Source organism: Ranitomeya variabilis, chromosome 5 (assembly GCF_051348905.1).
Source record: "Ranitomeya variabilis isolate aRanVar5 chromosome 5, aRanVar5.hap1, whole genome shotgun sequence".
NCBI lineage: Eukaryota > Metazoa > Chordata > Amphibia > Anura > Dendrobatidae > Ranitomeya > Ranitomeya variabilis.
In genome coordinates, this window is record NC_135236.1 from 658,485,799 (window position 1) to 658,501,766 (window position 15,968).

The window sequence follows — 15,968 nt, forward strand, 5'->3', positions numbered from 1 at the left end:
CGGCAATCAGACTAGTTCCCTGGATCAACGCCTTATCAAGGAATCTAGTGTATATACCCTGTAACATTATACTTTTCCAGAAAGGTATCCAGTCCCCTCTTAAATTTAATTAATGAATCACTCATTACAACATCATACGGCAGAGAGTTCCATAGTCTCACTGCTCTTACAGTAAAGAATCCGCGTCTGTTATTATGCTTAAACCTTCTTTCCTCCAGACGTAGAGGATGCCCCCTTGTCCCTGTCTCAGGTCTATGATTAAAAAGATCATCAGAAAGGTCTTTGTACTGTCCCCTCATATATTTATACATTAACATAAGATCACCCCTTAGTCTTCGTTTTTCCAAACTAAATAGCCCCAAGTGTAATAACCTATCTTGGTATTGCAGACCCCTCAGTCCTCTAATAACCTTGGTCGCTCTTCTCTGCACCCGCTCCAGTTCAGCTATGTCTTTCTTATACACCGGAGACCAGAACTGTGCACAGTATTCTAAGTGTGGTCGCACTAGTGACTTGTATAGAGGTAAAATTATGTTCTCCTCATGAGCATCTATGCCTCTTTTAATACATCCCATTATTTTATTTGCCTTTGTAGCAGCTGCCTGACACTGGCCACTGAATATGAGTTTGTCATCCACCCATACACCCAGGTCTTTTTCATTGACGGTTTTGCCCAGAGTTTTAGAATTAAGCACATAGTTATACATCTTATTACTTCTACCCAAGTGCATGACCTTACATTTATCCCCATTAAAGCTCATTTGCCATTTATCAGCCCAAGCTTCTAGTTTACATAAATCATCCTGTAATATAAAATTGTCCTCCCCTGTATTGATTACCCTGCAGAGTTTAGTGTCATCTGCAAATATTGAAATTCTACTCTGAATGCCCCCTACAAGGTCATTAATAAATATGTTAAAAAGAAGAGGGCCCAATACTGACCCCTGTGGTACCCCACTGCTAACCGCGACCCAGTCCGAGTGTGCTCCATTAATAACCACCCTTTGTTTCCTATCCCTGAGCCAGCTCTCAACCCACTTACACATATTTTCCCCTATCCCCATTACTCTCATTTTATGTAACAACCTTTTGTGTGGCACCGTATCAAAAGCTTTGGAAAAGTCCATATATACTACGTCCACTGGGTTCCCTTGGTCCAGTCCGGAACTTACCTCTTCATAGAAGCTGATCAAATTAGTCTGACATGAACGGTCCCTAGTAAACCCGTGCTGATACTGGGTCATGAGGTTATTCCTCTTCAGATACTCCAGTATAGTATCCCTTAAGGCCCCGTCTCACTAAGCGATTTACCAACGATCACGACCAGCGATACGACCTGGCCGTGATCGTTGGTAAGTCGCTGTGTGGTCGCTGGGGAGCTGTCACACAGACAGATCTCCCCAGCGACCAACGATCAGGGGAACGACTTCGGCATCGTTGAAACTGTCTTCAACGATGCCGAAGTCCCCCTGCAGCACCCGGGTAACCAGGGTAAACATCGGGTTACTAAGCGCAGGGCCGCGCTTAGTAACCCGATGTTTACCCTGGTTACCAAAAAAAACAAACAGTACATACTCGCCTTTCGGTGTCCAGGTCCCTTGCCGTCTGCTTCCTGCTCTGACTGAGATCCGGCCGTACACTGAGAGCAGAGCGCAGCGGTGACGTCACCGCTGTGCTCTCACTTCTCACTGTACGGCGGCTCAGTCAGAGCAGGAAGCAGACGGCAAGGGACCTGGACACCGAAAGGCGAGTATGTACTGTTTGTTTTTTTTGGTAACCAGGGTAAACATCGGGTTACTAAGCGCGGCCCTGCGCTTAGTAACCCGATGTTTACCCTGGTTACCAGTGAAGACATCGCTGGATCGGTGTCACACACACCGATTCAGCGATGTCAGCGGGGCCTCAACGACCAAAAAAAGGTCCAGGCCATTCCGACACGACCAGCGATCTCGCAGCAGGGGCCTGATCGCTGGTACGTGTCACACATAGCGAGATCGCTATGGAGGTCGCTGTTGCGTCACAAAACTTGTGACTCAGCAGCGATCTCGCTAGCGATCTCGCTATGTGAGACGGGGCCTTTAGAATGCCCTCCAGGATTTTACCCACAGTAGAGGTTAAACTTACTGGCCTATAATTACCGAGTTCAGTTTTTGCCCCTTTTTTGAATATTGGCACCACATTTGCTATACGCCAGTCCTGTGGTACAGACCCTGTTATTATGGAGTCTTTAAAGATTAAAAATAATGGTCTATCAATGACTGTACTTAGTTCCTGCAGTACTCGGGGGTGTATCCCATCCGGGCCCGGAGATTTGTCAATTTTAGTTATTTTTAGACGCTGCTGTACTTCCTGCTGGGTTAAGCAGGTGACATTTAATGGGGAATTATTATCACTAGTCATATTGGCTGCCATGGGATTTTCTTTTGTAAATACTGATGAAAAAAAGTCATTTAGCATATTGGCTTTTTCCTCATCCTCATCCACCATTTCACCCAGACTATTTTTAAGGGGGCCAACACTGTCATTTTTTAGTTTCTTACTATTTATATAGTTAAAGAATATTTTGGGGTTATTTTTGCTCTCTCTGGCAATGAGTCTCTCTGTCTCAATCTTTGCTGCCTTGATTTGCTTTTTACAGAATGTATTTAATTTTCTGTATTTATTTAATGCCTCCTCACTACCTACTTCCTTTAATTCTCTAAATGCTTTCTTTTTGTCCCTTATTGCGCCCCTTACAGCTCTATTTAGCCATATTGGTTTCCTCCTATTTCTAGTATGTTTATTCCCATACGGTATATACTGTGCACAGGTCCTATCCAGGATGCTAATAAACGTCTCCCATTTTCTTTGTGAATTTTTGTGTCTCAGGATATCGTCCCAGTTAATTGCACCAAGATCCTCTCTCATCCGTTGGAAATTTGCCCTCCTGAAGTTTAGTGTCCTTGTCACCCCCCTACTACCCATCTTATTAAAGGTTACATGAAAACTTATTATTTTGTGATCACTATTCCCCAAGTGACCCCCAACCCTTATATTTGATATGCGGTCTGGCCTGTTGGTTAATATTAGGTCTAGCAGTGCCCCCCTCCTTGTTGGGTCCTGAACCAGTTGTGAAAGGTAATTGTCTCTCATAGTTGTCAAAAACCGATTACCTTTACTGGAACTGCAGGTTTCTGTTCCCCAATCTATTTCAGGATAGTTGAAGTCCCCCATAATAATGACTTCTCCTTGAGTCGCAGCTTCATCTATTTGCTTTACGAGGATATTCTCCATTGCTTCCATTAGTTTTGGAGATTTATAACAAACCCCTATCAGTAATTTATTATTTTTTCCCCCTCCCCTTATCTCCACCCACAGAGACTCTACATTTTCATTAGATTCACCTATATTATCACGCAGGATGGGTTTTAAGGTCGATTTTACATACAGACACACCCCACCCCCTCGCTTATCTGTACGGTCATTTCTGAAAAGGCTATAGCCCTGCAAGTTAACAGCCCAGTCATGGCTCTCATCCAGCCACGTCTCAGATATCCCCACCATGTCATAATTATGCTCCAACAACATTAGTTCTAATTCATCCATTTTGTTGGCGAGGCTTCTGGCATTAGTATACATGCACTTGATGTTACTCTCTGTACCTCTATTCTTTCTTAAATTACTAACTGTTCTAACCCCACCCCCCATGCCTCCGCCACCCCCAACTTCCTTATATGTGCCCAGGTCTCTATCTGCACTATCTTCCCCTCCTATAAAATGAATACCCTCCCCCCCAATCCCTAGTTTAAACACTCCTCCAACCTTCTAACCATTTTCTCCCCCAGCACAGCTGCACCTTCCCCATTGAGGTGCAGCCCGTCCCTAGCGTAGAGCCTGTAGCCAACTGAGAAGTCGGCCCAGTTCTGCAGGAACCCAAACCCCTCCTTCCTACACCAATTCTTGAGCCACTTATTAACCTCCCTAATCTCCCGTTGCCTCTCTGGCGTGGCACGTGGTACAGGCAGTATTTCGGAAAATACCACGTTGGAGGTCCTTGCTTTCAGCTTGCAGCCTAATTCCCTGAAATCATCTTTAAGGACCTTCCACCTACCTCTAACTTTGTCATTTGTGCCAATGTGCACCATGACCACTGGGTCCTCACCAGCCCCTCCCAATAACCTGTCAACCCGATCAGCGATGTGTCGGACTCGAGCGCCAGGTAGGCAGCACACCGTCCGACGATCCCTGTCTTTGTGACAGATTGCCCTATCTGTTCCCCTAATAATTGAGTCCCCCACTACCAGCACCTGTCTGGCCTGCCCTGCTCTCCTTTTTCCCTCCTTACTGGAGCAGTCACTCCTCCGGCTTTCAGAGGACATGCCTGGCTGCAGCAGTGCTACCCCTGCACTGGCACCCCCCTCATCTGCCAACTTAGCAAACTTATTGGGGTGTGCCAGATCAGGACTAGCCTCCCTGGCACTCTTCCCTCTACCCCGCCTTCTATCTGTCACCCAGCTAACTGCCACACTGTCCTGCAGCTCCATCCTACCATCCCCCCCCTCATCTATCCCATTGAGCGTCTGCTCTGTGAGCAGAAGACTCCTCTCCATATTGTCTATGGATCTCAGTGTTGCCAGCTGCACATTTAGATCCAGTATCTGGGTTTCCAAATGCACAATGTGCTCACATCTCGCACAGCAGTATGCACCCTCGACCGGCTTATCAAGGACTGCATACATGTGGCAAGATGTGCACTGGATGGCATTAACAATTGTGGAGCACATTTCCTAATGGGGATTGCACCAGACAGAAACGTTAATTAAAAATAAATACAAAGTATTAATTAAACCAAAAAAAACAAAAACAAAAAAAAAAAAAAACAGAAGCAATTTCTCCCTTGGAAACTCCCTGATTCCAAAGTCACTGAATCACAAGTCACACACTTACCGCCGTTCACACTTACGCTCAGGTCACCCTCAGCTCGCTCACACTCAGCTCGCTCACACTCGCTGTGCTGAAGATTTATAGATTTTTTTTTTTTTCTCTCTATCTCCCCTCAACAGCAATCCACCTTGCTGTTCAGATGCACTTCCAACACTTACAGCACTGTAGTAAGCAAGCTCCCGCTGCATCACAAGCCCAAGTGAGCTAGCGGCCAGTGCATGAGCACTCCCGCAATATTGGCAAAAGGCGAATGTTTGCAATGAGTGACAGAAAAATTAGAAACTTATAGATACCGCAAAGTTCACCATTCGCTTTATTATCAATGATGGTCAATAATATAAAAACATATAGAAGTATAAAAATATGATATCTAAAACTGGCCAGTGTCCACCATAGAGAAAATAATTAAAAAAATCAGTCTCTATCACATGCAAATAGTTGCTGGGTTATGAAAATGTTGAAAGGGGCCCCAATATTTTGTCCAAAAAAAATGCCTACATGGGTAAAAGTAGAATCGCTACCCGACATGATCGGTCGACTGGGGGGACTACTCAGCGACTTATGAATCTTCGGTAGTATATATATCACAGGTGTGATGGTTTTTTCCACTATTTGATATTTATATAAGTTGTCATCTATAATATTGTGACGTTTAGCTTCATCTAATATTGTTTTAATTTTTTTTATCTATCATAAATTTAGGATCCCCTGATAACCTCCTATATTCACTTGTATCTGTTAATTGACCCATAATTTCTGCTTCATATTTACACGTGTCCATGATGACGACACCACCACCCATATCAGCCGATTTGATTTGTACCCAGTGGCTTAACGACCGTGGTTGCCTCAGTCGCTGACGCCAGCCCCTACTTCAGCTGGATGTGCGTCCTTGGACAAACCTGAAACCGCTCTGGCATTTCCTGAACTTGAAACTGCTCCGGCTTAGAACGCTCAAACCGTTGCGGCGGTATCTGTGCCAGAAACCCACGTGCCGTTTCTGGTTCCAGAGTCTTGTCAGGTTTGAACCAGTGTCTTTGTCAGTACCATCTGCATCCAGTCTTGCCTTGGACCTTGACTTGACTGGGATCTGTCCTGGAGTAGCACCTGGCGCCCACCTGGGCTCAAGTCTAACCCCACCATCAAGGGGTCTAGTGAAAACTCAGGCAGTCGCTTAGTCACATCCCTCCAGTCTCTCCCCGGTCCATGGTGCAGTGGGTCCACGATCCACAAGCGTGCACATTCTGATCAGTCAGCACTAGGTAATGTTCTTTAAATAGCTCTCAAAGGGAATTTGTCACTAGGTTTTTGCCACCTAATCTGAGAGAAGCATAATGTGGAGACAGAGACCCTGATTACGGTGATATGTCACTTACTGGGCTGCTTAATATAGTTTTTATAAAATGACAGTTTTATCAGCAAGAGATTATCAGCAGAGGAATGGTAAACCTGTTGCCAAGTAGTCAAGCATACTTATAAGCTCTGTAGAACTCCGCCCCTCAGCACTGATTGGTAGCTTTCTGTATTCATGGGCAGAAAGCTACCAATCAGTAATGTGGGCAGGGCCGTATTTGCCACTAGGCACTTGAGGGGGACAATGCAGGGGGCGGCACCTGAGCAAGGTTTGTTTTGTTTTTTTTATAAGTCCTGGGTCACCTCCCGACCGACCGCCCCCCACGCCCCTCCCCCGGCCGCCCGCCTCCCACCCACCCTCCTTGAAGACGTTACTCACCCTGCTCCAGCAATGCCTGGTCTCGGCGTCTGCAGCTCGTCCTGAATGAGCGGTCACGTGGTACCGCTCATTAAGGTCATGAATATGCGCATATTCATGACCTTAATGAGTGGTATCACATGACCGCTCACGCAGGAAGAGGGTCCTGCGCCGGGAGCCGGGACAGAGGGGTGTTGGCGCGGCCGCGCGATGTGGGACAGGTGAGTATGAGGGACGGGGAGACAGGGGAGGGGGGATGAAGGAGGACGGTAAGCCGCGCCATGCAAGATGGGAGCGGGGGGTGGAGAGATGAGCCATGCATACAGGGGGGGAATATGAGCCATGCATACAGGGGGGGGGAATATGAGCCATGCATTCAGGGGGGATATATGAGCCATGCATACAGGTGGGGAAATATGAGCCATGCATACAGGGGGGGAATATGAGCCATGCATACAGGGGGGGAATATGAGCCATGCATACAGGGGGGGAATATGAGCCATGCATACGGGGGGGGAATATGAGCCATGCATACAGGAGGGGGAATATGAGCCATGCATACAGGAGGGGGGAATATGAGAGATGCATACAGGGGGGGGGAATATGAGCCATGCATACAGGGGGAGGGAATATGAGCCATGCATACAGGAGGGGGAATATGAGCCATGCATACAGGAGGGGGAATATGAGAGATGCATACAGGGGGGGGGAATATGAGCCATGCATACAGGGGGGAATATGAGCCATGCATACAGGGGGGGAATATGAGCCATGCATACAGGGGGGGAATATGAGCCATGCATACAGAAGGGGGAATATGAGCCATGCATACAGGAGGGGGGAATATGAGCCATGCATACAGGGGGGAATATGAGCTATGCATACAGGGGGGAATATGAGCCATGCATACAGGGGGGAATATGAGCTATGCATACAGGGGGGAATATAAGCCATGCATACAGGGGGGAATATGAGCCATGCATACTGGAGGGGGAATATGAGAGATGCATACAGGGGGGGGGATATGAGCCATGCATACCAGGTGAATATGAGCCATGCATACAGGAGGGGGAATATGAGCCATGCATACAGGAGGGGGGGGTCATTATACAGTATTGAGCATCATGCGGGATCATTATACAGTATGAAGAACTGTTTGTGGCCATTATACAGTATTGAGCATCATGTGTGGCTGTTATACAGTATGGAGCATCATGTGTGACCGTTATACAGTATGGAGAATCATTTGTGGCCATTATACAGTATGGAGCATCATGTGGGATCATTATACAGTATGGAGAACTGTGTGTGGCCGTTATACAGTATGGAGCACTGCGTGGCCATTATACATTATGGAGCATCATGTGTGGCCATTATACACTATGGAGCATCATGTGTGGCCATTATACAGTATTGAGCATCATGTGTGGCCATTATACATTATGGAGAACTGCGTGTGGCCATTATGCAGTATGGAGCATCATGTGTGGCCATTATACAGTATGGAGCACTGTGTGGCCATATTTTTTTTTTGTTTATAATTATTGTATATAAAACAGTGTGATCAGCAGTGCTAAATGGCTGTGGTTGGGACGTGGATATGGGTGTGACTAGTTGTGAAATGGGTGTGGTCAGAGGCGTGGCCTAAAATTTGCCGCGGCGCACTACGCGCGCCGCAAACTTTCTACCTCCTTCCCTTCTTCAAAAGTTGGGAGGTATGGTACCACATTTGCCAGATCATGGCAAGTGCCGCAAATCCCATAGGGAAGCACTCAGAGCTCAGCATTCAGAGAACTGGAAGATCTGCAGGAGAGAAAACTGTGATTTTATCAAAATTCCAGTTACCAGCAGAGTGAGTGATACATCACTGGAATCAGGGTCTCTGCTCCAACATCATCCTGCTCTCAGATGGGGGACCAAAAACTTGGTGACAGATTCCCTTTAAAGCAGTCAATACACAAGTAAAAAAAATAATTTTCTATTTTTTATTTTAATGAAACTCAGTGACTATCAGAATTTTTGAATCCAACTGTTGAAAAGATGAACTTACCCAAAAGAAGAAATTGAACAAAAACAACAGATATTTGACACAGACCGTTCCCCTGTCATCCTTCTCCTCATCCAGAGCATGACCCATCTCTGCCGAATCTAAAAATAAGCAGTCAATAACTTACTAACCGCTCGGCTTTTGTTATCAACGCTTCACCAAGAACATTTGTATTTAGTAAACAATTGATTTTCCTTTCTCTGCGGAGCACATATAAGCGGACCAGAACTGATCTCATATAAACCAAGACAAATAATGATTTAAAGCGAATTTCCATTTTTTATCATCATATTATTTGGTTCAAACTTACGTTTTAATTAAAGAGTTTTTCCATATTAGATCCCAACACACATGTACATCCCTTTAAGAGTGGAAAATCCATAAGAATATTATAGAGGTAAAGGGTCATCAGGAATCTATTGTTAGCATCAGATGCTTATATTCAATTTAGTTTTAAATATGCTTATAATATTTTAATATGTTTTCATAATTCCATATCATTATATATATATATATATATATATATATATATATATATATATATATATATATATATATATATATATATATATATATAAAAATATTTACACACAGCCATCAAGCATAGCATAAGACTCAGAATACATGTTCCGTACAGAAAAGATATAAATTTTGGTATATTTAGAATTGAGAGTCCTCAGTGGTTGATGCCTGTTCAAATCTCAGAGATACAGAAGAGTCTGGGAGTATAAGCTGATGATGACCTTTGACACACTCAGTGCAGGAATTAATGTGTCGCATGGATTTATGTCTTTTTTACAACAATTAAGGAATTTGCTCCTCAGACCGTGAGGGGGCATCATAACATAGAACCAGCCCCCAATCAGAGGACAATAAAACATTAACTCCTTATCTGCGAACTGTTCCAATATTTATGGACACAACTGTTTATCACTCTCTCATAATGACAGCTCTGTGCTGTGTTGTGTATAAATATGTGATTCTTCAGATGCTGTACGCCTGATGAAGGGGCCTTAGTAGCCTCAAAAGCTTGCAATTTGTTACCATCATTTCAGTTAGCCATTAAAAGGTATCAACCACTGAGGACTCTCAATTCTAAATATTTTTCTGTTACGTACAGAAAACTTTTAATATATAAAGGCACCAGCAATATGCATAAATCATATATAAACTCTCTAGTAAATATAATAAATTCGAAGGACCAGAGTTATTTTGTAAAAAATGATTATTTATTGAATACAAATAATAAAAAAAGGAGCTACAATAAGAAATAGCTACAAGTAATGTCAAAGCAAAATAACAAGAAAAATATATTTATAAATATATTGACATGGACAGATACTACTGTATTGTGTGATCCCAAGAAAGGTGCGAAAAAAACGCACAAGCGGTCACAGACCCAGACTCATTGGAGCAGCTGTCAATCCTATAAGATATCCTATCTTGACAAAGTGGAAAATAACCTCCATGTATAAAGTAAGGGAAGGAATTATCCTTACACATTCAGTACCAACCTGAAGGTTTAACCAACCGCATATATATTTAAGAAAGCTTACTGCTCCAAACAAGTTAATAAATGTAAAAGGTTAATTACCCATGGAGTCTGGTATGTAGTCCGGGACCAGACCGCTTTCCCCGACGCGCGTTTCGCGAGAATGACTCTCGCTTCCTCAAGGGGGCTACAGCGCCGAAACGCGCGTCGGGGAGGACGCTCCTGGACATCTCCTGGTCATAAATACGGGTAATATGCCACCTTAGTGTGTCATGTCTTCCACCTATTTATTTTTTCTTGTGCTGGGTTGGTATTAAGTTAGGCTAGGTGGCATTAGTGCAATAGATATACTGAATATCGTTATTTTCCTAGCTTTTCATATTATTACATGTCTTGCTGAGCGTCCATTTCTGGCATGTGCTAGTTGTTGTACCCCTTCCTTTTTCCTTTTTTTCATCCTTACCTGTGTTCCTTAATAAAATATAATGTTGAATTAATTCAAATATTTTTGGAGTTTTTTAGTCGTGTTGTTCTTGTGTTTTGCCATTGGTTTCTTGCGACTGTTCTCAGTCTTATGTCCTCAGCTATAATCATCACAGTATTATTATGATTGTATTTATAGCTTAAAACATCCTGTGATGTTTTCCTTCATGAAGTGTGTTGACACCTCTATATACAGTAGATAACACAGGATCCACCATTCACAACAGGTGATGTCACAGCTCACCTCCTCCTCCTGTACAATGACTGATAACACCTCTATATACAGTAGATAACACAGGATCCACCATTCACAATAGGTGATATCACAGCTCACCTCCTCCTCCTGTATGATGACTGATAAGTGATAACACCTCTATATACAGCAGATAACACAGGATCCACCATTCACAATAGGTGATATCACAGCTCACCTCCTCCTCCTCCTGTACAATGACTGATAACACCTCTATATACAGTAGATAACACAGGATCCACCATTCACAATAGGTGATATCACAGCTCACCTCCTCCTCCTGTACAATGACTGATAACACCTCTATATACAGTAGATAACACAGGATCCACCATTCACAATAGGTGATATCACAGCTCACCTCCTCCTCCTCCTGTACAATAACTGATAACACCTCTATATACAGTAGATAACACAGGATCCACCATTCACAACAGGTGATGTCACAGCTCACCTCCTCCTCCTGTACAATGACTGATAACACCTCTATATACAGTAGATAACACAGGATCCACCATTCACAATAGGTGATATCACAGCTCACCTCCTCCTCCTGTATGATGACTGATAAGTGATAACACCTCTATATACAGCAGATAACACAGGATCCACCATTCACAATAGGTGATATCACAGCTCACCTCCTCCTCCTCCTGTACAATGACTGATAACACCTCTATATACAGTAGATAACACAGGATCCACCATTCACAATAGGTGATATCACAGCTCACCTCCTCCTCCTCCTGTACAATGACTGATAACACCTCTATATACAGCAGATAACACAGGATCCACCATTCACAATAGGTGATATCACAGCTCACCTCCTCCTCCTGTACAATGACTGATAGCACCTCTATATACAGTAGATAACACAGGATCCACCATTCACAATAGGTGATATCACAGCTCACCTCCCCCTCCTGTACAATGACTGATAACACCTCTATATACAGTAGATAACACAGGATCCACCATTCACAATAGGTGATGTCACAGCTCACCTCCTCCTCCTGTACAATGACTGATAACACCTCTATATACAGTAGATAACACAGGATCCACCATTCACAATAGGTGATGTCACAGCTCACCTCCTCCTCCTGTACAATGACTGATAACACCTCTATATACAGTAGATAACACAGGATCCACCATTCACAATAGGTGATATCACAGCTCACCTCCCCCTCCTGTACAATGACTGATAACACCTCTATATACAGTAGATAACACAGGATCCACCATTCACAATAGGTGATATCACAGCTCACCTCCTCCTCCTGTACAATGACTGATAACACCTATATATACAGTAGATAACACAGGATCCACCATTCACAATAGGTGATGTCACAGCTCACCTCCTCCTCCTCCTGTATAATGACTGATAACTCCTCTATATACAGTAGATAATGTAGGATCCACCATTCACAATAGGTGATGTCACAGCTCACTTTCTCCTCCTCCTGTACAATAACCTTTGGCCCAGTTTAGAGCATCCCCAGATTACACTTCTAAAATTGAGTCTGTTTGTTGCTGCTAATGTCCATGTAAAGAACAGCAAGAATGAGTTTAATACGATAGGCCTGAATTTGAAAATGGCATTTTTCTCTTTATATAAAGACTGTGATATGAAAAATAAAAACAAATTATCAAAACTACATTTAACATAAAACCTGATTTAAGCGATAGGTGACTTTGCTGTATGACTTCAGCTATATATATTTGACTCTGAAACGCAGCCGGCAGGGAGAAGATCCCGGTCCGACTAGTCTCCCGTGCGGCTTAGTCCCCAGACAACTTTTCAAATATTTTTTTCTTTCAAACACCGTAGGTTCAGACTGAATTCATTCAGTGTCTCGTACATGCTGTCCGTGGATAAGGGCAACGTGTGTCAGCTCTCAGGTCCCCCTTAAGAATATTGATAAATTGGTACAATCATTGAAGCCAGTGGAGTTCTCAGAGTTAAAGATCTTATTAATAATAGACTAAAATTTGGCATTTTACCCAAAAAATGGTTCCAGCTCGTAGCTTGATGGAAGAGAGTTGTCTAAAGAACATTTCAGCTGATATATAATTCATCAGCCTGATCGATAAATCCAAGAACTGATGCAGAATTCACTTGTTGTGAACCCATAAAAGAAGGTTATTTCAAGAAGAGATGTTCTTCATCGTTATTTTAGTCTTTACATCCCAAAACCTTCTCCATGCTATTCGGGGAATTTTACGAAATCTATCTCAAAGGTGCTGTACCCCGCAAGAGATTCATTTGAGAACGAAAGGGTCTACCAAGTTGGGATCATGACATATGACAAGAAATCATTATGCAATCCCAAATTGTACCTAAGACTCTATTCACATTTTTACCAAATACCTTGTTGGAAGACATGTCAGCAGGAAGAATTTATCATGGTAACCTTCTATCAGCCATACCTCCTTCTTCTTCGGTTGCCTACACATGTAGCAAAATCAGCTACAACCTGTACGACTCCTAGGGCAATTGTAATGCTATTGCCGGCATCCCTGCATGTTCTCTCTCCTTCCGACCAACAGGAACGCCGACATATTCACTGTCCCCGTCTTTCCCCATTGCTCTAGGCCTGTGTATGGCGCGCAAGACTCCTGGTGGCGCACCTAGTGCGCGCACGTTCCCCGTTTTTTAAAGGGGCAGCGTGCGTGCTTTGGAAATGCCCCCAGCCAATAGCTGGGAGTCATCAAGTACATTAGGCACACTCCCAGTAGGGAGGTGCCTGAGCAATCGCTGTAGTTTCTTACTGAGACCTGTGTTGAATGAACCCTGAAGCTGCTCCAGCAATACCTGAACCCTGAAGCTGTACCAGCAATCCCTGAACCCTGAAGCTGTACCAGCAATCCCTGAACCCTGAAGCTGCAGCAGCAATACCTGAACCCTGCAGCCATACCGGCGGTACCTGAACCTGAAACCGCATCAGTGGTACTTGAACCTGAAACCGCACCAGCAGTACCTGAACCCTGAAGCCGCATGGCCGGTACCTCAATCTGAAGCCACACCGGTGGTATTTGAACCTGAAACTGCACCAACAGTACCTGAACCCTGAAGCCGCAGCGGCGGTACCTGAACCTGAAACCGCACAGTCTGAACTAGTACCAGTGTCCGTCCTGTCCGTTGACCCTGAACCGTGTTGTCTGAGCAGGTTTCGAGACCTGTCCTGTCCAGTGACTCCGAGTCCATGTCTGTGATCCTGACCCTTGGGGTCAGCTGCTCTAGTACTAGGGAATGCCTAGGAGTGCTACCTGGTGGCTACCTGCAGCTCAAGCCTAACTCCACCATCAGGAGCTCTAGCGAAAATCAGGTATCTGCTTAGCCATGTTACTCCTAGGTAAGTCTGTTTTGTGGCACAGTGGGTCCACGATCCACGTGTGTAACAGCAATGGTATGGTGCCACTACCTATTTCCGGATCTTTTCAAAGAGTTTGAAGATGGCCTAATACTTCCCATGTCATTTTGATCAACCATACCTCCTTTGTCTTTGGTTGCCTATCCATGTAGCAAAATCTCCTACAACCTGTAGGATTTCTAGAGCTTCACTGACTTTACTACTGTATGAAGCCACTACCTATCTCCAGATCTTGGCAAAGAGTTTGAAGATGGTCTAATACCACAAGAATCGTCCTTAACGAATCGCAATCTTAAAGTATGACCAAGAATTTGTATCAATGTAAAAAAAATTTAACTCTGAATGAGGTTCTATCTGACTTTTGGGGTCCAATATTGTATCAGAGTCAGAGCCCATGGTTGGGTGTTCCGGTGTTGAGGTAGGCCAATGGTCTATAGAAGAAAGTGCATTGCACTCCATCAGCACAATGTAATGATGTGACCCCCTTTTTTACAACTATGGGGTCAAGTCAATGAAAAGAAGTTCACTCATCCAACCTGTTTTATCTTTCCGATCATTACGATTGTACAGAATCTTTCTCTGTGTAATTACGTATATTTCTAATACAAGATGAGGAGAATAAAACCTCTGTTGACCTGGATTTGCCGCTTCTTCCGCAACTAAATTACCTATTCTTAAGTAGTGAAAAGAAGCTCGAACACACAGAAGGAAAATAACACATTCAATTCGGAGTTCTTTTTAACTTAAATTACCCCATCTGTGTGCAATTCCGATTCCCCTCGTGGTAAATTGCAATTTTAATAAGTCGTGAACTCAATAAGTGTTTTCTGCCTGGTGAAATACATCCGAGCGAAGAAGAGAGTAGACAGATGTGAAACTTTGTTACGTGGTAAAGTATATCCAATATAAGGGCTAAAAAAATGAGCAGGGAATTTCTCATTCCCTTTCGTTAATAAAAATGAGAGGGTGCGAGAACGTATTCTTACAATGAGGATGGTGTTTGGAGGTGTTTACTCTGAAATGATGCACTGTGGAAAAGTAGTCTAAACTGGAATATATTGCCGATACCATAGTACTCAACATAGTTTGGGGTAGAGATGAGCAAATCTTTCCAAATTTACCAGATTTGGAATCAAAATGTTGTACACGTGAATCCGCTTCCTTCACCTGGGTCTGTTGCCCTCTGTTGTGCTCCACGTCGGGTTTTGAAGGTTTCCCAGTGTGGCTTAATGTGTCATCTCCTTAATCCTTTTTAAGGCCCACTAAGACACTAACCTGTGTCTGCGGAGTAAGGATCTAGATTCCTGTGTTTGGTATGTCCCTCCATTTGTGCCCTATCTCTCGGATTCTGCATACCCACAATGCAGCAGGTTAACCCTCATTCTGCCATCTCTGCATTAATTGTAGCTTCATTCGACCGCACCCATACTTTTGAAATTGAGTGTGCCAAGTCCTCACTCCCCATGTATCTTTCTGCCTGCTGCACCACTCCCAGAGCCTGTGTACCCACACGAACCTGGGAGCTCACAGTGAGCCTAATGCAATAGTTCTCCAAAGCCATCAGTTGCCCAGAAAAATGTATATGACACTGTTCTGTCTTCTTCACATGTTAATGTCACAGACACTTTGTTCTCACTATCCTGATTCACCAAAACTGACTGCTGCATTTCCTGCTT

General features: G+C 43.8%; 1 protein-coding gene across 1 annotated transcript in view; it reads right to left on the reverse strand.

The window, feature by feature from the left end:
• Positions 1-15,968, reverse strand: part of LOC143776769 (tetraspanin-11-like) — a 72,048-nt gene that overhangs the window by 53,074 nt on the left and 3,006 nt on the right. Inside the window, exon 2 of the mRNA XM_077266495.1 lies at positions 8,685-8,782. Coding sequence (XP_077122610.1) covers positions 8,685-8,771 — 87 coding nt within the window. The 5' untranslated portion in view covers positions 8,772-8,782. The remainder of the gene's footprint in view (positions 1-8,684; positions 8,783-15,968) is intronic.